This window comes from Nycticebus coucang, chromosome 21 (assembly GCF_027406575.1).
Source record: "Nycticebus coucang isolate mNycCou1 chromosome 21, mNycCou1.pri, whole genome shotgun sequence".
Classification (NCBI taxonomy): Eukaryota; Metazoa; Chordata; class Mammalia; order Primates; family Lorisidae; genus Nycticebus; species Nycticebus coucang.
The window spans coordinates 49,248,271-49,272,794 of record NC_069800.1 but is presented as its reverse complement, the minus strand read 5'-3'; the positions used below and the strand labels follow the sequence as shown (position 1 = coordinate 49,272,794).

Here is a 24,524-nt window from a genome sequence, read left to right as displayed (position 1 = left end):
TAATTTTATACCCAGTAAAGTTCATTTGTTTCCATTTTAAGGCTTGCCTCCCCTCCCATCCTTTTTAATTTAGTTCCTTTTTTTTTTTTATTGTTTGGGCTTCATTGAGAGCATGAAGAATTAGGTTATACTGATTGCGTTTGTTAGGTACAGTCCCTCTTATAATTGTGCTCCTACAAAAGGTGTGCCATACACCGTAACCCCCAACCCGTCCCACCTCCCCTCTCCCTGCTCCCTTATTCCCCTGCCTCCTCCCTTAAATTGATTTGAGTTTTTCTTTTATGAGGGTATATAATTCCATTGTTTTAAACATGTAAAACAATGGCACCTTTCAAAAATCAAAACTGTTTGAAAAGGTATCTATAATCTGATAAACATTGCCACCATCCGTAACTCTTTTGCACTATTCCAATCCACACTTGAAAGGTAACCCTTTTCATTCATTTTTGGTTTATCTTTCCTATAGTTTATTTTGCAAAAAGTGTAATATTTTTCTTTCTCCTACTTATGTGAAAGGTAGCATAGTAGATAGACTTGGCCTCTTGTGTTTTCATTTCCTTAATATAGCCTGGAAATCATTCCCTTCCCAGTCCTGTCCGATTCCCCATTCTTTCCACACTTCTAGGTACTTCACTGCGTGGAGGGATGTACCATGGTTTATTCAACCACTGTCCATGGACACTTAGTTTGTTTCCATATTTGCTATCACAAATAACATAGGTACTGTGGCAAATTACCTTGTACCTTTGCTTTTTGGTACTTGTGGGGATGTATCACCAGAGTAAATTCCAAAATGTGGGATTGCTGTATTCAAAGGATAAATGCATGGGCAGTTTTATTAGATATTGAGAGATGCTCTTCTATGGAAGGAGAACCATCTTGGATTTTCACCAGCGATGTGGATTCATTTCATCTTAACAGCAAATGTGAAAGGTGCTATTTTTCCTAGTTTATAATAAGGAAAGTTAGGCCCCCATAAAATCGTTAATGATTATATAAAATATAAGTGATTGTAACTAATAGCACAGCATAGCATATATATTAAAATAATTTATATTAATATACTTAATCGTATAGTTAAAATATATTATTTTATTTAATATCATAAATTTTTAAAAGCTCATGTACTTTCATTACAAGGAAGACTGACGTATCTCAGAAATGAATACCTATATTTGAATTCATTTCTAATAGTCCTAAACATGTGGTTTCTTGGGTCACAGCAAGCTGGGAGGAGGCTGCTTGGTGCTAGGGATGGGTACTTATAGTAACAAGATGTGTCACTGGACACCTGGAATGAAAAAAAGTGAGGGGGAAGCACAAAGTAACTACGAGGCATTCAGGAAAGCAGTCCAGAGTCATTGAGCAGAAAAGCAAAAAGCCGTATGTACTGCAGTAAGTCCCGAAAGCATCACTTTACTAGAGTTCATTGCATTTCAGATGTTTCTAAACATGACCTCGAGAGGGTAAGGAGAATGCACCTGTCATGTTCAAATGCCCACTAGGAGCTGGGCATTGTGCTGATACTCTCTGGGCTTACTGTTAATTGCCAAACGCTATGATATAGATGCTATTGATACAGTTGTGCAAAAAAAAAAAGAATTAATACATCCCCACATCTGACCTGGGAACCCTTCTCTGATCACCTAACATCCAACCCTATACCTGGCCCAAACCGCCCTACCACTCTTCTCTGTTTGATTTTCTCCACTGCGTGCATTCATGTTTATTTCTCTAGTTTATTATCAGTTTCTCCATAAGGAATGTATAAACATTATGAGAATAGAAACTTCATTTTGCTGTCTTCATGGCTGTGTATTCCCCAGCACCAAGAACAGGGCTGGTCCACAGTCTGTGCTCATTGACTGAATGAAATGAGCGAGTTTCTCTCATCAAATGCATGCGCACTTATGTACGTGGTTTTGGAAAGTGGGGACCGGTATGAAGCATTTCAGCTACATGCAAAGCTGACTCAAACTGGTTTGCTCTAGCTGGTCATTGGCATCTCTTCCCATCTCCAAGTTCAGTAGTAGTACATTTGTTACTTGAAAACAACCCTAGTGGGGAGATTTATACTATGGAAACGGGCAAATTATTTTTTTTCTTTTTATCTAAAGAGTTGGTTGTGAAACATTTAGTGGCATACCACTGTATAGTTCAACTAAAAGGCTACGTTTGATGCCTTAAGATGTTAAGATTTATCCAGAACAAGTATTTTTCCTCCAACAAAACTAGGAAATATGAATAGATTTGCATTATCTGAATTTCCTTGATTTTTCTCCATAAGACTCTGGGGGCCCTGGAATTATTCTCAAGTTATTTTGATTTTTCTTAAGTTCCATGTCTTTTTATAATGGAACAAGCAACCTACATGCAAATAAATATGGCACCTAAAATGGAGAAACCTAAAAATGATAAAGAAAGAAAAAAAAAAAAAAGGGTACCTCTGTTGACAGGTGCAAAATTCCATGCTTTCAAATATACGGCCTTGATACTTCTCATATCTGGTCCTGAACTTCACCATTATTAACCCTACTTTTCATATGTGGAAATGAAGAGGAAGAGAAGAGAGGAGAGGAAACGAGAGGAAAAAAACATCCCTTGATAACACTCTGTCCTCTTTTGTGTTGAAATGAAAATTTCCCTTAAATTACCACCTGACTTTAAGGCACAAGAAAACATCTGGTTTAATTACAGTGAATTTGCATGAACCCACTGACAAGAAGCACAGTTAAAATTAGCAAGTTTAGTGTGCTTTTTTTTTAAGAGAATGAAATTATAAAGTAATTAACCTTTGTTGTAGAACTCTGTCAAAAGGATGGAAAGTTCCATGCTGTTAGATAGAAGAAGCAACAAAATTGTGGGAAGGGAAAATGTGGACTCATTAAAGAATTACAAAGAATAAAAGAGTGGAAAAGCAACACAGAATTAGAAGATAAGACCAAAAAATAAAAAAAAAAGAATCTTTTGTCAAGAAGTCTTTTCACCATGAAAGAAGACCTAGTTTAATCAAAGGAAAGTAAGTCTACTTTATTGAAAAGGACATCTTGACCCGTGGAGTGGTAACGTAGTGGGCAGAGAGAGCCTTGGTCGGCGGCAGAGACACCTGACTTTGCTACTGACAGATACCATGACCACTTTTCAGCCTTCTGGACCCACATACCTGCTAGGTGGTGAAAGAAAGGGATGCTTCAGAAAATACTGTGTACACAGAAGGATCTGCACTAGATCCAGGCTTCATTAACTACTTTGTCATGCAATCCTGGTTAAATATGAGGTCCAATTAAGTTTGCTGACTCATTCCAGAAAAAGTTCTACATACCTCATTGCTGAATATCACTATGGTCACTCCCCTGGGCCATCTGGTGAGTGTAAGGACACCCAGCAGTGAGGTATGTCATACTTTTTCTAGGATGTGTTTGCAAACTTATCATCAGACCTTGTAACTTGCACCCTGTACACTTCAGTGCCAACCCCTATACGATGGTAATGATAATGCTCCCAGCCTCTTTAGAGGGGCTGTGTTATGTGAAAGTCTGTATGTAAAGCCCTCAGTTTGCTTTCTGCCCAGGGCTGTGTGAAGTGGTATGTGGCCAGCAGCAGGCATAGTAGACAGCTTCTTATTTAAGAGTATGCAGGAAAAAACAAACAGACCAGAGATGGATACAAACCATCTGTTGGCCACGGCCCAGGGACCATTTTTAAATAACCTCTAACCCCTCTGCAATCTCAGTTTCAAACATCTCACTCTGACCACATCTCTCTTTTCAACTTACTCCCTCTAGTACAGTCACTTGACCTGCCACTGAGTCAAGGTGCTCACACTCTTCTCAGCTTCAATTCCTCAGCTGGTTATTGCAATGTCTCCCTTGCAGACTCCTGAACGTCTTAGTTCCTTCTCATTTCCAGATATTCACAATTCTTCTTCCCCCTGACTTCCCACTTGGTTCAGTCCTTCCCCTTTTGTAGCCCACTGCACACCAGCGTGTGAACTGCCCTTCCTTGAGAGCCAGAAGCACCACGGAGGTGGGCTTCTAAAACTGCCCTGTGACACTGTGCTTCCCCGGGCCATCCGTACTTCTAGTTTCCCAGAAAGTACTTCTCCCCTGTCCTCAGACTGCCAGCACCTCCACATGTCCTCCCGCTCAGTTGATGACCTTGTTGCTTAATTGACTGAGAAAAGTGACACCATAGAGACTCCCTCTGGCTGTTTTCACCTACGTCTTTCCCACACATTGGAACTCCCCCTTCCATCTTCTGTTTCTAGGGATGAGCCATTTGTTTTCTAAATACAGGCCGGTTTCTCTGCTTAATGCACCAAATCCTACTTCCTTTTCTCTGCTCAAGGTCATTGCTCCAGCATTTCTCCCTTTTCTACCTACATCAAAACTCCCCCCCTACAACTGATCATATTTATCACCTTCCACAAGCTGCTCTAAAAAATCAAAACCAAAAACACCCAGCTCTTCCCATCCCCTCTTTTCTATGCATCCATTTTCTCTCTTATTCTCCCTTGAACCCATTCTTCTATAGTAACTCAAATGCCTAACATCTCACCAAGCAATTTTTTCAAGGTCATCTATGACCTTCACATCACCAAATCCAAGAATCATCACTCAGAGATTTAGAGCTTCCTCCGTACCCCATTGGCAGTGTGTGGCACAGTTGGCTGTGAAATTGTCCTTCAAATACTTTTTGCGCTTGACTTCCCGAACATTTTTCATAATTCCAAACACTACACATTTCTAGATTTTCTCTTTCCTCAGTGATTCCTCTCCTTTGGTCTTTTTCCCCCCCCCAGGTTCCTTTTGAACATCTTGACCTTATTGGCCCGATTCTGGGAACCTTTTTTCCTTTATTGCTATACCAGAGACTGGCCAGATCTTAAAACAGAGGCTTTGTGCACTAGACAGTCTGCACCAGCTCTTCATTTCTGCCTGTTTGTAGCAGGAAAAGAGCCAGAGACAATAGCTAAACAAATGGGTGTGGCAGTGTTCCAATAAAATTATATTTACAAAAACAGGCAGCTGGTTGGATTTGGCCTGAGGGCCATAGAGTGCTGACCCTGGATGCACATTCATTTCCCAAATTATCTTCCCCAGTCTCTTGGCTTTAAAATCCATCTATATGCTAATAATTTTCCCAGTTGCCATCTCCAGGGCAGACCTCTCCCCAGCCCTCCAGAGTCGTTTACCCAACTTTCTCTTCACCCTCTGCACCTGGGCTGCTAATCAGCCTCTGGAATTCAGCACATCCCAAACTGAGCTCTGGCTCATCCCTCAGCCACCAGCAAACTCACCCTTCCCACTGGCTTCACCATCTCAGTTAATGGGAACTCCATTTTATTAGCACCTCAAGTGAACAAAACCTTGACTCCTTACTTTTCTCAGACCCGAGGTCCCGGATGGGACAACGCTGTGACTGACACCCCCGGCTTTGTCCACAGGAGCTCTGCTTGCTCCCCACATCTGATCCCTTAGTATGTTCTCTTGATTTATCTTTGAGTGTCTACCAAGACCTTGACCATTTCTCACAGCCTACATTGGTGCAAGCCCATGTGCTCTTCAACCTGGGTTACTGCAGCAGTCTCCCAAAGGACCTTTGTCTTCAGCCCTGCCCCTGCATTCTTTTCTCAGCACAGCAACAAGGATGATCTTAAGGATGACCCTGAGGCAAATCATATCCAGCTGACGGTTACTCAGATCCCTGAGATGAAAATCCCAAGGCCTTACAGTGGCTCTCAAGGCCATAGGCAATCTGGATTCCCTCTCTGTGTGCCTCTCTGACCTTAACTTCTATTTTTGTCTTGCTGCACAAATTCAGTCATTGATCCCCTCAAATAGATCAAGTCTGCGCCGGCCTCAGGGCCTTTGCATTTGCTGTTCCCTCTGGCTAGTCCGAGCTCCTGCCACATAAACAGGGCTGGCTCCTTCTGCAAGGTCTTTATTCCAGTGTCACTTTTCAGGGAGCTCTCCTCAGCCCATTCTACTAAAAACTGGAAGCCGCCCATACCACGCTCTGTCCCTTTTTCCTGCTTCATGCCCCTCCTTAGCAATTACCACCTGACATGCCGCGTATTTCACTCTACGTTTTATTATCTGTCTTCTCCCACGAGAATGCATTCCACAGAGGTAGGGATTTCCCTTTCTGGTTTGTTTACTGCTACTTCCCAAGCAGTTAGGACAGTGCCAGGTAGAAAAATGAGCCTACAATAAACGTGTTATTGAATGAATGAATCCTGAGCCCTCGGAGACAAGATAGATTTTAAAATTATTTGCTGTAGAAATCAAAAGACAGTGGTCTTACATTCTCAGTAAGTCACGAGAAGACGTGGCTTCTAGGATCAGCAATAACATCATTCGGAAAGAACAGACTGAGGTAGGGGTACCACTGGAAACAGTAACAATCCTAATTGGCTCTGCAAAAAAAAAAAAAAAATCAAATTACTGATCTCCAGTCTACACCAGAGTCATTGTCAGAGAATTCAGGGAGACCGGGGGAGGAGCAAACACATGGAATATTTACTTTGTGCTGTGCCAGATACCTTGCTAAGTGCTTTGAAGACTTAGGAAGTAGGTAGTATTTTTTATCCTCATTTTAGAGTAAGGAAAGTGAAGCATGGAGGTGTGAAGCAGCTTGCCCAGGTCTTCCAGTAAACAAGGGGCGGGGGGGAACAGGGCATGAGCCCAGGCAGTCTGGCTTCAGCCCGTGACACAATACTGCCTTATACGTCTAAACGGTGAGAATAAGGAGTTTTGATTCAAGATGGCCATCTGGTCACTCTTCTTCAACTACCTTCCTGGAGAAATAGAGAGGAAGAACACCACTAAAACTGCCGTAAAATCCACAGGAGGATGCTGAGCCAGGAAAAACTGACACAGAGCATCACGGTGAAGGGAGATGTAAATGGGAGAGAGAGGACCAAACTGAGGGGCCTTGCAAAGAAGCATCCCCACACACCCCTGGGCGCAGTGGAAGAGCTTTCCCAACCCACAGCATTCATACCCCTATCTCTGACTGCCCTGCACAAAAGGCAGGCAGGGCCAGGTGTGAGGGGTAAGGAGGGGTCAGTGTCATGAGCATTTTTATTTCCTAGTCCATGGTGCAAAGGACAGATGAGAGCTGCCACTCCAAGCCTGCATACAGGGCATGTGGCAAATAAGGATAACAGAGGGCTCTGATGGGAGGAAGCTGTCACTGGAAGGGCTACGCCAATTAAAGGAAGGGGCAGTGTGTCTAGTAACTGACTTCACACAGTCTTTCAAAACATCTAAAAAGCCTTCTGTCCACAGAGAATCTTTCTGATGCCTGGTTATTTCTTTTTTCTTCTTTATTTTATTTTATGTTAGAGACAGAGTCTCACTCTGTTTCCCTAAGTAGAGTGCCATGGCATCATCATGGCTCACAGCAACCATGAACTCTTGGGCTTAAGAATACCCCTGGCCTCACCCTCCTGGGGGTATAGGCGTACACCACAATGCCTAATTAGTTTTTCTATTTTTAGTAGAGACGGGGTCTGCTCTTACTCAGGCTGGTCTTGACTTCCTGAACTCAAGCAATCCACTTGCTTCGGCCTCCCAGAGTGCTAGGATTACAGATGTGAGTCACCATGCCCACCCATGGTTATTTCTTTCCCTTAACCGTTCCTCACACCATTCCCCTCCAAGACAAGCAGACCTCTTAGCCAGCTACGTAGTACATAAATTTATCTCAGTTCTTCCTTTCCCTCTGAGTTGGAAATATTTAAAATAGGAACTCATGTAATCATTAGCAGAATGACCCATTAATCCAGACCATCCCATACCATTTCTTACAAGGTAGCATAAAGAAAGGTTACTGGACAGATGAAAAATATGCTTTCATTCTTATTACATGATAATGCAAAGCAAATGCCTCCTGGGAATTATAGCAAGAAAGATTTTTTTTAAAAAAACCACTAATATTCATGCTTGATAAGCATATCTAAATAAATAAAGTACGTTCATGGAATGAAAGTTAACATTGTAAAGGTGTTGGTTCTCCCAAACTGATCTTTGTAAACCAGTTTAGCACTATTTGCTGTATTTATTTTATTTATTTAGTAATAAACTCTACTGTACTATGGATGTGTGCCTAAGAGTGAAACCTATAAAGAAAAGCAAGGTCAGGGTATAAAGTATTAAAGCTGACTGCTGCTAAATTAATGAGATGTGTACTTGTGCTATGGACTTGTAAGGTGCTTGTTTAAAAATAAGGAAGATAAAATGAGGAAGCTACGTGTAATTTTATGACAATACATTTGAAATTTAGGTGATATGGGAGAAGTTCTAGCAAAGTATAAATTAAAAACCTAACTCAAGGGGAAACAAATTCCTACATAGTTCTATAACAAATAAAGAAACAGAATCAGTCATTTAAACTTACTTTTCCACCAAAGAAAGCATCACTCCCAGGTGATTTTACAAGTGCAATCAGAAAAACACACATAAGGAGTTTGTAATCCCAATCTTACTTATGTACTTTCCGAGTGAGGAAAAAGGAAGAACTCTTCCCCTCTCTATTTATGACAAGACTGTAACCTTGATATCAAAACCAAACAAGCTTATCATCTGAAAAAAGAAAGTAGAGGCCAATGCCCTAAATATAATACCAGGAAACAATCCAAAACTGTATACAGATAGGAAAAAATAGTTTATTTCAAGAAATCAATATTGGTTTAGCTTTAATAAATCCATTTATATCATTTGCTACATTAAAATACTAAGAGGGAGGAAAATATTTATCATTACAACAACAGATAGGGAAAAAGCATCAGTTAAAGCTCAGCATGATTTTAAAACAAAATATCCTTGTAGAGCAGAAATAAAAAGAATCTTATTAATCTGATAAAGGATAACTACAAAAAATCTACAGACAGCATGCTCAGGGATGAAATAAAAACATCATTATCTTTAAAATTGAAATATAGTCATATGCCTATCATTATTTCCATTAAATGTTGTATTGATGGCCCTAGTTGAAGATAAGAAAATAAAAGAGTTAAAAGATTAGAAAAGAACAAAACTATTAACATAGATAATCCAAATATATTTGCACACAAATTGTTAGAATTCATAGGAAAATATGTTTCCCAGGAGATGAATATTGAAATGTCACTTGCATTTCGGTTTACTTAACAAGTATATGGAATTTTCTTCAAGACACCATTTACAATAGTAGTATTTATTAAAACATTTATCAAAAGTTTCCAGGATATGTGTATAAATGTATGAAGTACTGAAAGATGTTAAAGAAGGCCTAAATAAGAGATACACCATTTTCATAGATGGGAAATGCTAATATTATGAGGACATAATATTATTTACCAAGGGATCTATAATACATGAAATTCCAATACAAAAGCAAAATATTTTTTGAAAAGGTATAAGCTGGTCCTAAAATGTGTATATATGGAGAAAGGTAAAAATAGCTAAGACCATCTTGAACATGAAATACAAAGTTGTAAGCTTTTCTCTACCAAATACCAAGACTTAATGAATTGTCACAAACCAATGGGAAGGGAGTCAGGGACATGCAAAAACAGACTGTCCCTGACCCTCCCCCTTGTTATGTGATTTAAGAAGGTGTCAGTATTGACACAGGGATAGAACAATTGAACAAAACGGAACTTGGAAATGGATATATATGTATCCATTTCTATCAAGAAACTGTGATAGAAGGCAAAGGTAACAGGACTTATCAATTAAGTAATTAAATTTTTTGCCAGTAAGTGTTTCTAGAACAGGGAGGAAGAATTGAAATTGGATTAATACCTCACATTATACATAAAAGCACAAATGTAAATGTATTGAGGACATTTTATTGAAGGTGTACCTTTAAAACTTTTGATGAAAATTTAAGAAAATATTCTATCTGGGCACAGTGGCTCACACTGTAATTCTCTCAATCTGGGAGGCCAAATTGGGTAGATGCTTGAGCTCAGGAGTTCCAGACCAGACTGAGTAAGGGTGAGACCTCATGTCTACTAAACATAGAAAAACTACAGGGTGGTTCAGTGAGTAGTGTGCCGGCCCCATATACCGAGGGTGGCGGGTTCAAACCTGGCCCTGGCCAACCTGCAACAACAAAAAATAAAAATAAATAAACATACAAAAACTAGTTGGGTATGGTGGTGCATACTTGTAATCCCAGCTACTTGGGAGGCTGAGGCAAGATGTTTGCTTGAGCCCAGGAGTTTGAGGTTGCTGTGAGCTATGATGCCATGGTACTCTACCCAGGGTGACAGCTTGAGGCTCCGTCTCAAAAAAAAAAAGAAAATGTTTGATAAATCTGACCACATTAAAATTAAGAACTGATCTATATCCAAAAGTAAAATAAAAAGGCAAGACACAAGCTGGGAGATTTTCTTTTATAACTCGTATAGCCAATGAGTGTACGCAGATCAGCAAGAAAAGGACATAATGTCCAGGAAACATTAAAAGATGCTTGGCCTTTTAGCGGCGCCCGTAGTTCAATGAGTAGAGCGCCGGCCACATACACACCGAGGCTGGAGGGTTCGAACCCAGCCAGGGCCAGCTAAAATCAGCAATGACAGCTAAAAAAATAGCCTGGCACTGTGGCAGGTGCCTGTAGTCCCAGCTACTTGGGAGGCTGAGGCAAAAGAATCACTTGAGCCCAAGACTTTGAGGTTGCTGTGAGCTATGACACCACGGCACTCTATCAAGGGTGACAAAGTGAGACTCTGCCTCAAAAAAATAATAATAAATAAAATAAAGACGCTTGGCCTTTTAAGGTAAAAGGTAAATAAAAATAAAGCCCCTTGGCCTTTTAAGGTAAAAATAAATGCAATCTCAATGAAGTATTATTTCGTACTTACCAGATGATCCAGAATTTCAAAACCTGATGATACCAAGGGTTTGTATAAAGTTGTAAAGAAGTAGGAACTTTGCGTGGAGGAGAATAAATTTACCACCACTTTGGAAAACAACTTGGCATTAGTACAGCTGAAGACAGTTAATGCCCTTCAATTTCTGTATACTATTACTAAGTGTACCTTAGAGAAATTTTACATATGTTCAATCAAAAGTATAAAAATATTCTTTTTTTTTTTGTTTTTCCGGGACCGGGTTTGAACCCACCACCTCCAGTAAATGGGGCCGGCGCCCTACTCCTTTGAGCCACAGGCGCCGCCCCCAAAAGTATAAAAATATTCTTACAAACCATGTTGTAAGATAGCCACATCTGAGCACAACCCTAGTATCGATCTGCAGTAAAATAGTAGAATAAATAAGAATATGTTCATGAGATGGGGATGAATGAAATACAACTATGGGCATCAACATCAATGAATCTCAAAACTATGTTGAGGGACAGAAAAACGCAAATCGCTCCTTTGTAATATTTAAAACCCTCAATCCATGTGTATGTAGTGGAAACCAAGAAAAACTAAATGATATATTGTTTTGGAATACAGATATATTTCTAACTCAAAAATAAAGAGAATGTTTAATGTAAAATTCAGGATAATATCTTTTTTTTTTTTGAGGAGGAGGAGGACAGGAGAAGATGTCATTGTTGGTGGACATTCAAAGTGCTTTTATAATATGAGTAGAGAGTGGGGCACATGTTTATTTCTTTTTTTTTTCATTTTCAAAAATATTTCTTTTTTTCTTTTCTTTTTTTTTTATTGTTAAATCATAGCTGTGTACATTAGTGCAATCGCCTGTACCCATTCTAAGATGCACCATAGGTGTGGCCCCACCCATTACCCTCCCTCCACCAAAACCTCCCCCCTCCCTTCCCCTTCCTTGGCCCTTTCCCCATAGTCTTGTGCTATAGTTGGGTTATAGTCTTCATGTGAAAGCTAGAATTTAGCTTCATAGTAGGGCTGAGTACATTGGATACTTTTTCTTCCATTCCTGAGATACTTTGCTAAGAAGAGTATGTTCCAGCTCCATCCATGTAAACTTGAAAGAGGTAAAGTCTCCATCTTTCTTTAAGGCTGCATAGTATTCCATGTATACATGTACCACAATTTGCTAGTCCATTCGTGGGTCGATGGGCACTTGGGCTTCTTCCATGACTTAGCAATTATGAATTGGGCTGCAATAAACATTCTGGTACAGATGTCTTTGTTATATTGTGACTTATGGTCTTCTGGGTATAAACCTAGTAAAGGAATTATAGGATCGAATGGCAGGCCTATTTTTAGGTCTCTAAGTGTTCTCCAAACATCCTTCCAGAAGGAACGTATTAGTGCATTCCCACCAGCAGTGTAGAAGTGTGCCCTTTCCTCCACATCCACGCCAAAATTTCTGGTTTTAGGATTTTGTTATGTGGGCTACTCTTACTGGGGTTAAGTGATAATCTCAGAGTAGTTTTGATTTACATTTCTCTGATGATTAAGGATGATGAGCTTTTTTTCATGTGTTGTAGATCTTGCGTCGGTCTTCTTTAGAGAAGTTTCTCTTCAAGTCCCTTGCCCACCCTGAGATGGGGTCACGTGTTCTTTTCTTGTTAATACGTTTGAGTTCTCTGTGGATTCTGATTATTAGACCTTTATCAGAGGTATAACCTGCAAATATTTTCTCCCATTCTGAGGGCTGTCTGCTTGCTTTACTCACTATGCTCTTGGCTGTGCAGAAGCTTTTTAGTTTGATCAGGAATTATTTTTTAAACTATTCATGCACATTGCATAGACTAATGTAATGCAAAACATTAATAATGTAAAACATTACAAGGAAAACTTCTTAATATAAAGCAAAAACAGTATGAACAAGTAATGAAGTCCTGGAAATGTAATTTGTAAGAAACAAAAAAAAAAATATTTTTGACTGAGGGAGTATAAAAAGAAGCATTAATAGATAAATATTTATATAAGATTACTGGATAGAAGCACTAATTGTTATAAAGAAGTATCCTTCCCCCACCCCCGTAAGAGCAGCATGCAACTGCAATAAAAATTGTTATGGAATATATTTAACACTGTATAACATTATTCAAAATTCTTCTGGAAAAAATATAATAGGGATACATCAGATAGTGATACATCAGAAAAATTTGCAAAAGAAAAATAATAAGAAAAGAAGGCCTTGTTCTACCAGATGTTAAGATGTGCTATTGCAACACAAGAGAGAGACTGTCACAGAAGAAGGTATGACGGGGTGAAATAGAACAGAAAGTCACACAGCATAGACCAGAATGTAGAATAATTTAATACGATGGTGAAAGGAGGTATTTTAAATCACTGGGGAAAGTTTTGACTAGTCAATTAACTGTCTTCTACCATGTGCAACGCACAAAATAAATTCAGATGAGTTAAAGTGTTGGGGCTAAAAAACTTTGGGAATAAATCATAAAGTAAATCAGTTATACAATAATTATTCATGCATATTTTCTATTCAGCTGATCTGGAATGAGAAAGAGAATTTTCTCATTGCACAGACCAAGTGGCCTGGTGCTACTAGCTTCAGATCCGTCGTCGCCTCCATCAGACAAAACCTTCACAACTTCCATCAGATAGACCCTCAGAGCAAGGGGTAGAATCTGCAGGTCCCCCTTCAGCTTATTTTCTTTTCAATGAGTAAATCTTCTCCACTTTTCTTACATTATTTTTTCATGTTTTTTATTTTTAGTTATTATAATTAAAAATAATTACATAATTATTTTTAGTTACATAATATTTGTATTAAATATCTTTGTAGGGTACGTGTGATGTTCTGATGCAGGCATACAAGGTGAATTAATCAAATCAGGGTAATAGCTGGTGTCCACTACCTTAGGCATTGAACATTTCTTTGTGCTGGGAACATTCCAATTCTGCTCTTTGTTAAAGTATACCCAAACTTGTTGGTGTCAGTCACTTTGTTACACTATCAAACAGTGTTAATTCTATTTAACCATATTTTTGTACCCATTAACCACCCCAACTTTTCCTCATCTCTCTGCTACCCTTCCCATGCCCTGCTAAACATCATTCTACATGAGATCGATTGTTTTTAATATTTAGCTCCCACCCAGGAGTGAAAACATGAGAGACTTATCTTTCTATGCTTGGCTTATTTCACTTAACATAATGTTTTTCAATTCTATCCATGTTTTTACAAATGGCAGGATTTCTTTTCTTTTCTTTTCTTTTTTTTTTTATCAAGACAGAGTCACACTTGGTCACCCTTGGTAGAGTGTTGTGGTGTCATAGCTCACAGCAACCTCAAACTCTTGGGCTCAAGCGATTCTTTTGCTTCAGCCTCCCTACTGGCTGGGACCACAGGCACCCACCACATGGCCCAGCTATTTTGTTTGTTTGTTTTTGTTTAGTAGGCCCGGACTGGGTTCTAAACCACCAGCCCCAGTGCACGTGGCCGGTGCCCTAACCAGTGAGCTATGGGCGCCCAGCCAAATAACAGGATTTCATTCTTTTTGTCACTATATACAACAATATCCCTTTGTGTATATCTACCAGAATTTCTTTATTCATTCATTCATTCATGGAAAGTTAGGTTGATTCCATATCTTGGCTATTGTGAATATTGCTCCCATAGACATGGGAGTCCAAGTATCTTTTCTTTCTTTATTATTTCAAAAAATTATAGGGGTGTAAATGGATTTGGTTGCAGGGATAACTTCTGTAATGCTTGAGTCAGGATTAGGATTATAAATGTGCCCAGCACTGAGTGTTCATTGTACCTGTTAGGTGGGTTTTCATCCACTCCTCTCTCCTCCCCTCCCCCCATGCTTGATTTTCACTGAATTTTACTTCCCTCTGTGAACATATGTGCTCATCAGTTAGTTCCAACTTAATAGCAAGCACATTTGGTGTTTGTTTTTCCATTTTTGAGATATTTCACTTAGGAGAATGGTCTCTGGTTCCATCCGTATTGTTGCAAAAGGCATTCATTCATCCTTTTTATGGCTGACTAGTACATACGCCACATTTTGTTAATCCATTCATGAATTGATGGGCACTTGGGGTTGATTCCACATCTTTGCGATTGTGAATAGTGCTGCAATAAACATTCAATTACAGGCATCTTTATGGCAAAAGGACTTCTTTTCCTTTGGGTAAATACCCAGTAGGAGGATTTCTGGATTGAGTGGTGGGTCTACTTTTAGTTCGTTGGGGAGTAAGTCATAAAACCTTAAAAATTCTGGAAGAAAATGTAGCAAAACTTCTCTCCATATAGGCATAGATAAAGAATTGATGACTAAGACCTAAATGGCAAGCACAGCCACAACAAAAATAAGTGGGACTTGATTAAATTAAAAAGCTTCTGCACAACGAAGGAATCATCAACAGGGCAAATATACAACCTACAGAGAATGGGAGAAAATATTTCCAAACTATACATCTGACAACGGGCTGATAATCAGAATCTGGAAAGAACTCAAGCAAATCAGCAAGAAAAAAGCAAACAATCCCTTTTAAAAAGTGGGGAAAAGACATGAACAGAAGCTTTTCAAAAGAAGATATACTCATGAACAATACAAATATGAAAAATTGTCAACACCACTAATCATCGGGGAAGCACAAATTAAAACCACAATGAGATATCACCTTACCCCAGTTAGAAGAGCTTTTATTCAAAAACCAAAAACCAACAGGTTCTGGGGTGGATGCAGAAAGAAAGAAACACTTATGTATTGTTGGCAGGGCTGCAGATCAGTACAATCTTCTCAAAGTATTGATGCAACTGGTCCCCTACTTCTCAAGAAAAGAATGCTGTTAGAATAACATCCTCTCTCCTCTCACAGAGAGAAAAGTGCCTTCATTAAACCCACCCTGGCCTTTTCAAAACCCTACCAACTTCATTTGCCTCCTGTCTCTTTCCCACCCTTCTACCTCCCAACATCTCTTTTGGAGTTTTCCTGGTGCCTTTAATCATGCCCTAAGCTCTCTTCTCTTTGGTGGGGAGAAGGGCACTGTTTTGGCTCCATTATCTCATCCTTGCCTTCTCACATTCTCCTTTTTTTTTACAACAAAGAGTATTTAGTTGTTAACTTGACTGACTTCACCTCCCACTTTGTTCCCAGCTCTCTTCAGGATGGCTTGTGAACCAACTTTTTCCCTTAAGTTACTTTTGCTTGGATCACAAGCGACCTTGAGGACGCTACATTACTCAACAGGCAAATTTAAAGCCACACCTCACTTGTACTCCGTGAATCAGTCATCACTGACTAGTCCCTTCTTGAGACTGTTTCCTTCCTGGGATCCTGGGATCTTGTAATGACAGCTTCCCTTCCTGGTTTTCCAGTTGCCTCTCTGAATCCTGCTTTCCAATTTCTCCATTTGTTTTCCTCCTAATTGTTGAGAATGACATTCCTCTGGGCTTATCCTCAACCTGTGTGTGTGTGTGTGTGTTTCTCTACTATCTATTCTTGCTATCTATTTGCTGCCCATGGTTTCAATTTCCAAACACTGTCCCCAGTCTTTCCATATCCACCTGCTGCCCAACATTACCATTTGGAAGTTCTCCGTATGTTTCGAATATGAAATAGGACAAAACCTGACATCCCCAGCTTCCTCTCCCAAACTGGCTATCCTTTAAACCTCCCTTGCTACAGACAACACTCTGATCTCACAGTCGTATAAAACCAAAGGGTTGGGGGTCTCCATGACATGACCCTTCCTCTTCACCTTTATTCATTACCACCAAGTCTAGTTAGTTTGGCATCCCCAAATCTCCTTCACCATCCATTTCTTTCCTACACTGCCATCACCCTGGGCCAAGCTTCCATGCTTTCTCTCCAGGATGGTGACGGCAATCTCCTAAGTGATTTTCTCTTTTCACCATTTACCTTACAAAGCTATCTACAACCCTTCAATACCTCCTCCCCTTACATCCTGGTAACTTCTACTTGAGCTTGCTGGACTAGTTCTTCTCTGCTTGTTATAATTCTCCTAATACTCCATGCCTGTACCTCAAGAGTCCTGGTAACAAGTATAATGAATTAATTGTGGGTGTAATTATTTAATGTCTATCTCCCTTTTTATACAAGCTTTAACAAGGGTTTGACTGCATCTTTTCTTGTTACTGATGTATTCCCTAGTGTATTCCCACTCCCTTGATCATAAGAAATACACAGTAAGTATTTGTGGAAAAGAAGAGTGGATAAGAGAGAACAATGAGATCTGACTAAGGCAAATCTTCTTCATACCTAACAGATTTAAAAAGCCAATGAAGGGCAGCGCCTGTGGCTTAGAGGGGTAGGGCGCTGGTCCCATATGCCAGAGGTGGCGGGTTCAAACCCAGCTCTGGCCAAAAACCACAAAAAAATAAAAAATAAAAAGCCAATGAAAAACTAGCAAAAATACTTGCAACCTATGCAAGAAAGATTATGTCCTTAAAAAGAGATTATAATTACAAACCTATAAGACAAATATAAGCAAAAAGGAAGACCCATACAGGGAAATGAGGGGTACAGGGAGCTTGTTCATCAAAGGATCAGTGAAAATGGCTAATAACACTGGAAACAAAATTTATATTCTCTAATATTCTAAAAACAATGCCCATGCACATTTAATTTTTCAATAGTCAGCGTTGGCAAGGATAGGGACTAGGCATATTCATCTGTTGCACCAGAAGAATACCAGTCTAGAATGGTACAAACTTTCTGGAAAACAATCTGGTCATATGTATCAAAATCCTTAAAAATAAAATATTTTTATTTTGGCCCACTAAATTAATTTCCGAACATTTATCGTAGGGACATCAGCAGAGTTGCATGCAAATACTTTCTTGTCAGTATGCTGATTCTTATTTATAAGTAAGCTCATTCCAGCATTGCTCATGATCATGAAGAATGTAACCCACTTTAATGCCCAATAATAAAGGATTTGTGGCCATAAAGAGGCACCTACTCCTCTAAGCAGCCACTAAAATGCATGGCCCTAAACAACACCTAAGGATTTGTTGTTGTTGTTGAAGTCTATGACTTAGCGATAGAATAAAGTCACAGCACAATATGCATGGTAGGAGTTATTCTTTTTACAAATAAGAAACATCTATGCATAGGCATAGTTTAGATTTTAAAAGTAAAATGTGTATCCCTTTTATATGCATCAAAATCCTGGAAAAAATATCTTTGAAAATGGGGATTGTGAGTGATTTTGTTCTTTTCTTTTGTTAACCTTTTGGTACAGTCTTAAGAGTCAACCAGTTCTATACATCATGTCCATAATGAGCAAAACTAAGTATGTTTTAATTTAACAATGGGGAACTGATTGCAACATACAGCCAAGGCTACAGGTAGGGAGGCATAACATGATGATTAAGGCTGTATGCTTTAAAGCTCATAGACAGGTGTTTAGTTTCCTCTATACAACTTAAGAGCCATATGACCTTGAATACGTTATTTAATTCTCTCGGCCTTAGTTCCCTTCTTGGCACAAAGGAGACATGGCGTGCTGGGCAGGACTGTTTTGTGGCCTAAGTGAAATAATGAGTGTAAAATTCCAATCAAAGAGGAAGTGCTTAGTAAAAGTACCTGTTTTTATAAAGCCAAAATATAAATAGATCTGATAATAATTTATAGGAATTCATGATTCCCTAGGGGGTTATACCTGAAAGTTGAGGGCATCATTTTTATTTTCTGGTTCAGCATCTTTCAGGAGGCTGTGAGGATGGTGAAGTCGAGCAGGAGGATGCTGGCAGGAAGACTGACCTGCTTACAGAAGCAGCCCCAGAAAAGGTTGTGCTCCTTAGGGCAAAATGCTGGCATAGGTCATTCACTCGTTTATTCACCAAGCCAGCAAATAGTTGTTAAGTGTCTACCCCATGCCAGGCATTGGGAACCCAGCAGTAAGACAAGGTAGCTGCCTTCTTGGAGCAAGGCAAGTTTCTTCTAATTGGGTTGAGATTTCAAGACCCATAGCTGGATTCAGGAATTAAGTCAGGAAACTGGGGAAGCACATCCTACAGTTGGAGAAAACTTGGCAAGGTTAGGGAAATGATAGTTGGCAAAATGATGGGAAGACTCACTTTCCTTTCCTCACATATAAATCCTGAAGCCAAGGCCTCATTCTAGATTCTCACTTGCTAGCAGAACTGGTTGTGGCCTTTCTGCTCGAGTCAAGTTCAGTTCATGAACAGACCTGCTCAGTCTGCAGGTGAAAAGTCTCATCTGCCTTCTGAAAAGTGGTCAGCAAACTGCCCCATGGTCAAATTCAGCCCATTGCCTATTTTTGGAAAGGGAGTGTTGGGGGGACGCAGGCGTGCCCATTCATTTAGGGATCATCTCTGGCCATTTGTGTGCCACAGTGGAAGAGTTGAGCAGTTGGGACAGAGACTGGATGGCACATCGGACCTAGAATATTTACTGTCCAGTCCTTGATAGAAACTTTGTCAAGCCTGTCCTAGGTCAACGGGGTAGGAGACATGACATGGAAAGTGGCCTCCAATTTATAACTTGTCCATTCTGTAGTTCCAGGAGCTGTTCCTCTAGAGTCCATCCAAGGGGGGCCCTTTGAGGAGAAGATCTACATCCAGTGGAAGCCCCCCAACGAGACCAATGGGGTCATCACTCTCTATGAGGTAAGGAGGCCCTTTGTGCTGTATCCATTGGCTTAGCTTTGTTCAAGTCACTTCAGCCTGAAGTTGCCGAATACCACTCCCCTGAGGGCAGAACGGTGAGTGAGACACAACTTACTAAGAGGCTCCTGGTGGTACGATGGGAAGAAAACACAAGGGCATACAATCGAGCTGTCTAGATAGCCCCAGAGATAGAGAAATTTGGACACACCATCCGTAGAAGGATTTTTGTGACAACTGATCTCTTCCACAAAGGAATCAGAACTCGCGGGGCCAGATTATCCAGACATGGAAGAAAAGACCCAGGCCCGGCAAACAGCAGTTCACACTCATCTGGTCATCTGGAAAACTGATACTTGCAAGATGCCCAGCCCAGCCCACCCATATCAGCCCCTGGGCTTTAAAAAGAACCCCCTAGAAGCTACCCTCTGCCACATGGTTCTTAAAATTTAAATTGCCCTCTGCCCAAGATATATTTTGTCACCCAGGTGATAGTGTCCAGAGCGTCTCCCAAGCATTAATTAGTGGGACCTTATCAGATGGAACAGGATTTACTCAGATGGGAATGTACCCATCATGCCAATACAATACGGCTTCCTAAAAACTTGTAAAACCAAAACAAACCATATAAAAATCCATTGGAAAACAAAATAAAGCAAAACATCACCAAAGTTAATAAAGCTAACACTCAAGTCTTGGGATGTAGGTAAAGGCTGCCCCTCCTTGGGCCCCTTGTATCCTTAAGCAACTTAAGATTATAATACGGGATGAAAGAGAAAAACACAGCAATGCAGAGGGACGGGCATGGATGCTGTGGCTGGACTGACATGGCCTAATGTCCTAACAGCACTGCCCAAATCTCGAGCTCCCTTTGGCAGGTTTCTCCTTTCACTAAGTGTCCCTTTCCTCATCTGTAAAATGACGGTGGGAATTGCTGCCTGAGGGTTGCCCTGGGAAGTCTGAGAGGGGCAAAGACACCAACATCCTCCTCGGACTGAAACACGGGTCTGTGGAAGGGCTTGAGCCACTGCGGGGCACGTGCAGAAACACACACCCAAGTAGTGTTGGTCAGGTCAACATTCATTATCTCATGGCCCAGGCACACTTGAACCTATAGCGAAACTTCTTAAATTACGTTGACCAAAAAAAAAAAAAAGGTAAAGAAAAGAACATACTTACTGAGCTTTAAGATTCTTTCAAAAATAATTTAATTAATCTTTTTTTTTTTTTTTTTTTTTGTAGTTTTTGGCTGGGGCTGGGTTTGAACCCACCACCTCTGGCATATGAGGCCAGTGCCCTACTCCTTTGAGCCCACAGGCGCCACCCAATTTAATTAATGATTTTTAAGAATTTTCACAACACACCTAAGATCCCATCATAGCATATCAGTATACTGCGGCAATGCTGGTTGAAAAGCATTGACCTAGAGACTGGACTTGGGGAAGAACGTTGCTGCCGTTAGAGAGGGTGAGCTCTGGGGAGGGAAGTGAGTGAAGATTTGATGGGGGAGAAATAGGAATAATCTGATGAGACTCTCTAGAAAGACTTAGAAGGTGCCCAGAGCTCTCTGAGGGGGATGATTATTCAACATATGCTGGCTGTTTGGGAAACCCCTGACTCACTAAATCTTGCCTTTCTCAGAAGAGCTGTCTAATATCTCCACTGCAGAAATCCCCAGGAGCCTGGTGCAGCTCCCAGGATCAGTAGGTGGGAGGAGGGGACAGATCACACCCCCCACCATTTATGAACCTTCTCTTATGAACATGCTTGAGAGAAGCTTCCTTCCTAGGGGAAGTGCCTCGTAGGGAGACACTTTGCCTAGGATGCGTTTAGCGTTTAGTCTGGGAAGAGAGGGCCTGGAAATTTCACTGCACCAGAGTCCAGACATGTCAGAGCTACATGCTCCTCTCTGGGAAGCAGAGACCACAAACACACATAAATGAAATAGTGATCTGTTGTGTGTGACAGGCCATTCTTTGTAAAACAGAGGAAAAGGACCCACAATTTTGGGAGTTAAATTTCTCCTGTTATGTAAAAGGCTGTCTCAGCCAGATGTTCAAGACTTTTGAAATTCACAGGCCACTAACATTTCAAAAGGTTTAGGGTATTTGCGTAGGGTAATTTACCATCTTTAATCAACATAATTTTATAAAAGACAGAATTCTAAAAATATAGAAAGAGCACAATTTCAAAATAAAAGGCATTGCTTCCAATGGAATCAATTTACCTTTATGTCTAACTCGTGGCAATCACTTTTTTTTTTAGTAGTAGTATTCTTATTTTGCCTTTGATCGATGATGATTTTGTCATGAAAAGGCTCTGGTTCTGTTCCCCTCCATGCACCTGAAAATCCTGGGTCTGGGCCATGTGCGGATGGAGTCCTATCTCTACACAGACTGCTTCCATGGAAGGAATATACTTTTTCCTCTAGTAGGTCTATGCACTGGCCTGGACTAGCAAGATCATGGTTGCCCTTCCATGACAAGAAGAAAGAAGTAGGCGGAAGAGAAACGAAGGTGCAGGCACAATTGTGAGTTAGATGCCCCACGTGGGCAATAACTCCCGATGTTGAGGCATCATTATGTGGTACATTCCCTGCAGCTCCAGGCACAGAGGCGGGAACAGCACACTCTTTCAACTTCTGGGTGAACCCAGTGCCTTTTGTGAATTAAAAAAAAACTGGATACAAGGGATATTGGCATTCTGTGATGGACTGTGCTAATGACAGCTATGTTGAGGTACCTTTAAGTCGCTTCTCTGCTGCTCCTTGGGCTATGATTACAGAGAACCAGGGCCAGAACAGCTGGCTCACTTGTTTGTAAACATTTGAGGCTACCTTTTGGGAATATGCCAAAATTAGTAAGAAATACCATGAAGGGAGCCAAGGAGGTTATAGGCTTGGGCCATTGTATTTTGAGCATAAATTTGACTGCAATCACATGTGTCAAAAGCTAGAGAGGCCTAAGAATGTTGACTTTGGAGATCAGGCAGCCTAGATCTGAACCCCACCTCGGATGCTTACTTTCTGACCTTGCATACGTCAAGTAACCTCTTAGATCCTCAAGTTTCTCATCTGAGAAATCAAGAGAATAATAAAATTGCTTCATAGGGCTGCTGGGAAGATCAAGTGAAATACATGTTTTACACAGTGTGGCATTTAGAAGTAACAGTATAAATGTCAACTGTTATCCTTACATAAAAATGACAAAGTGGAAGGGCAGAGGGTGAAATGAGAAGACCAAGGTCATACAGCCAAGGTGACAAACCCACGTCACCTTCAGACACAGAGGTCCTTCACCTTGCCCCAACCCAGTGTAGTTCATGGCCCAGCAGCCCCAGTGTCTCCAGGGGGCTGGTGAGAAATGCAGCATCTCAGGTCCCATCTCGACCTCCCAAATCAGAATCTTCAGTTTAACAAGCTCCCTGTGTATTAAAGTCTGAAGTTCCGCTCTAGAAAATAATACTCTTTGGAAAGTTTTTCCAATTGATAGGACAGTATGTCCTCCTGAGCAGAGAGACGGGGAGTCCCCTCCATGCAGGGCCCAACTTAATTCAGTCCCAGAGAGTAAGCAGGGGACCTTGCTTTTAAAGACATTTTTAACAAAGCGTGTGTTTATGAGGCAATTCCCAAATTTAATTAGATGAAACCAATTGGATTTTAAAAATTAGGTTCTAATTGTAATTTCAAGAGAGACATCCATAAATTAAAATTCACCCTCTTCTGCCCTCAAAAAAGAGTATTTTGTTACAAAGAAGAATAGAATAGCACAAATGGAAGTGAAATCCTGTATGCCCTCCCACGCACAACCTTGTACTTGGACTCAGCAAACTCAAACGGCAAAAAAAAAAAAAAGAGAAAAAGTTGGGGAGAGGGAAAGGGAAGGATAGAGTGTTTCATTATTAGGACTGTGTCATTGTTAAATATAGCAGGTCCAAATGCTGTCAAGATTAAATTTATTTTCCCATGAATCTAAGTCACAACCTCTGAATTTATCCTTGGACAATTCTGCTTCTGTCCCCCCAATCTGAGTGGCTTTGATTAAATCCCATTTTCTCTGGGCTTCCGTTCCCATGAAGGTATCAGACTCTTCCAGGCTTCAATTGGGTGAGAATGAAGAGAAAAGTGAATCCATGTCAAACCCACAATATCAAAGATTCTGCCTTATGAGTTCTTGGCTGTTTAAACCTTGCTTTTAAGCTGCCCAGTGTGTTTGAAGGTGAAACAGTGATGACACTTGAAGGAAAACAGCCCGGGGGAAGGCCCTGAGGTGAGAATGACCTCAGCAGGTCTGAAATATGGAAGGGAGAGTACAGTGACGGAGGCTCGGTGAGGGTGGAGGGCAGGGATGAGACCGTGGGGGAGAGTGGGTGGGCAGGGCAAGGAAGGCCAAGCTCCTAGAGTTTGATTTTATCCCAAGAGCAACAGAAACCCCTTAGAGCAGCGGTTCTCATCCTTCCTAACGCCGCGACCCTTTAATGCAGTTCCTCATATGGTGGTGACCTCCCCAACCATAAAATGATTTTTGTTTCTACTTCATAACTGTCGTTTCGCTACTATTATGAATCATAATGTAAATATCTGATATGCAGGATGTATTTTCATTGTTACAAAGGGGTCGCGACCCACAGGTTGAAAACCGCTGCCTTAGAGGGTTTTAAGGAGAAGAATGAAGGAATTAGATTTACATGCTTTTTTTTTTTTTAATTTCAGATTAATATGAGGGAAGAAACGATCAGGTTACAGTGTTTGCATTTGTTTTTGTTAGGTAATGTCCCTGTTGTAGTTGTGCCCCTCACCCAGCAGGTGCACCATCTACCCTGGTATTGTGCCCATCAGGTCAGCAGGTGCACCATCTACCCTGGTATTGTGCCCATCAGGTCAGCAGGTGCACCATCTACCCTGGTATTGTGCCCACTAGGTGGGAGCACACTGATCCCCTCCCTGCTTCCCTTTCTTCTCTCCCTTCTTCTCCTTAACCCCCAACTTGAACTGAATTGATTTTTCCTCTTGTGAGAGCA

The 24,524-nt window shown here is 40.6% G+C and overlaps 1 protein-coding gene across 7 annotated transcripts in view; it reads left to right on the top strand.

Moving 5' to 3' along the window:
* PTPRT (protein tyrosine phosphatase receptor type T) overlaps positions 1–24,524 on the top strand; it is a 1,115,914-nt gene that overhangs the window by 720,177 nt on the left and 371,213 nt on the right. For all 7 annotated transcript variants that reach the window (XM_053574016.1, XM_053574013.1, XM_053574015.1 and 4 more), the window contains exon 9: positions 19,399–19,508. In XM_053574016.1, the coding sequence (XP_053429991.1) occupies positions 19,399–19,508 (110 nt within the window). The remainder of the gene's footprint in view (positions 1–19,398; positions 19,509–24,524) is intronic.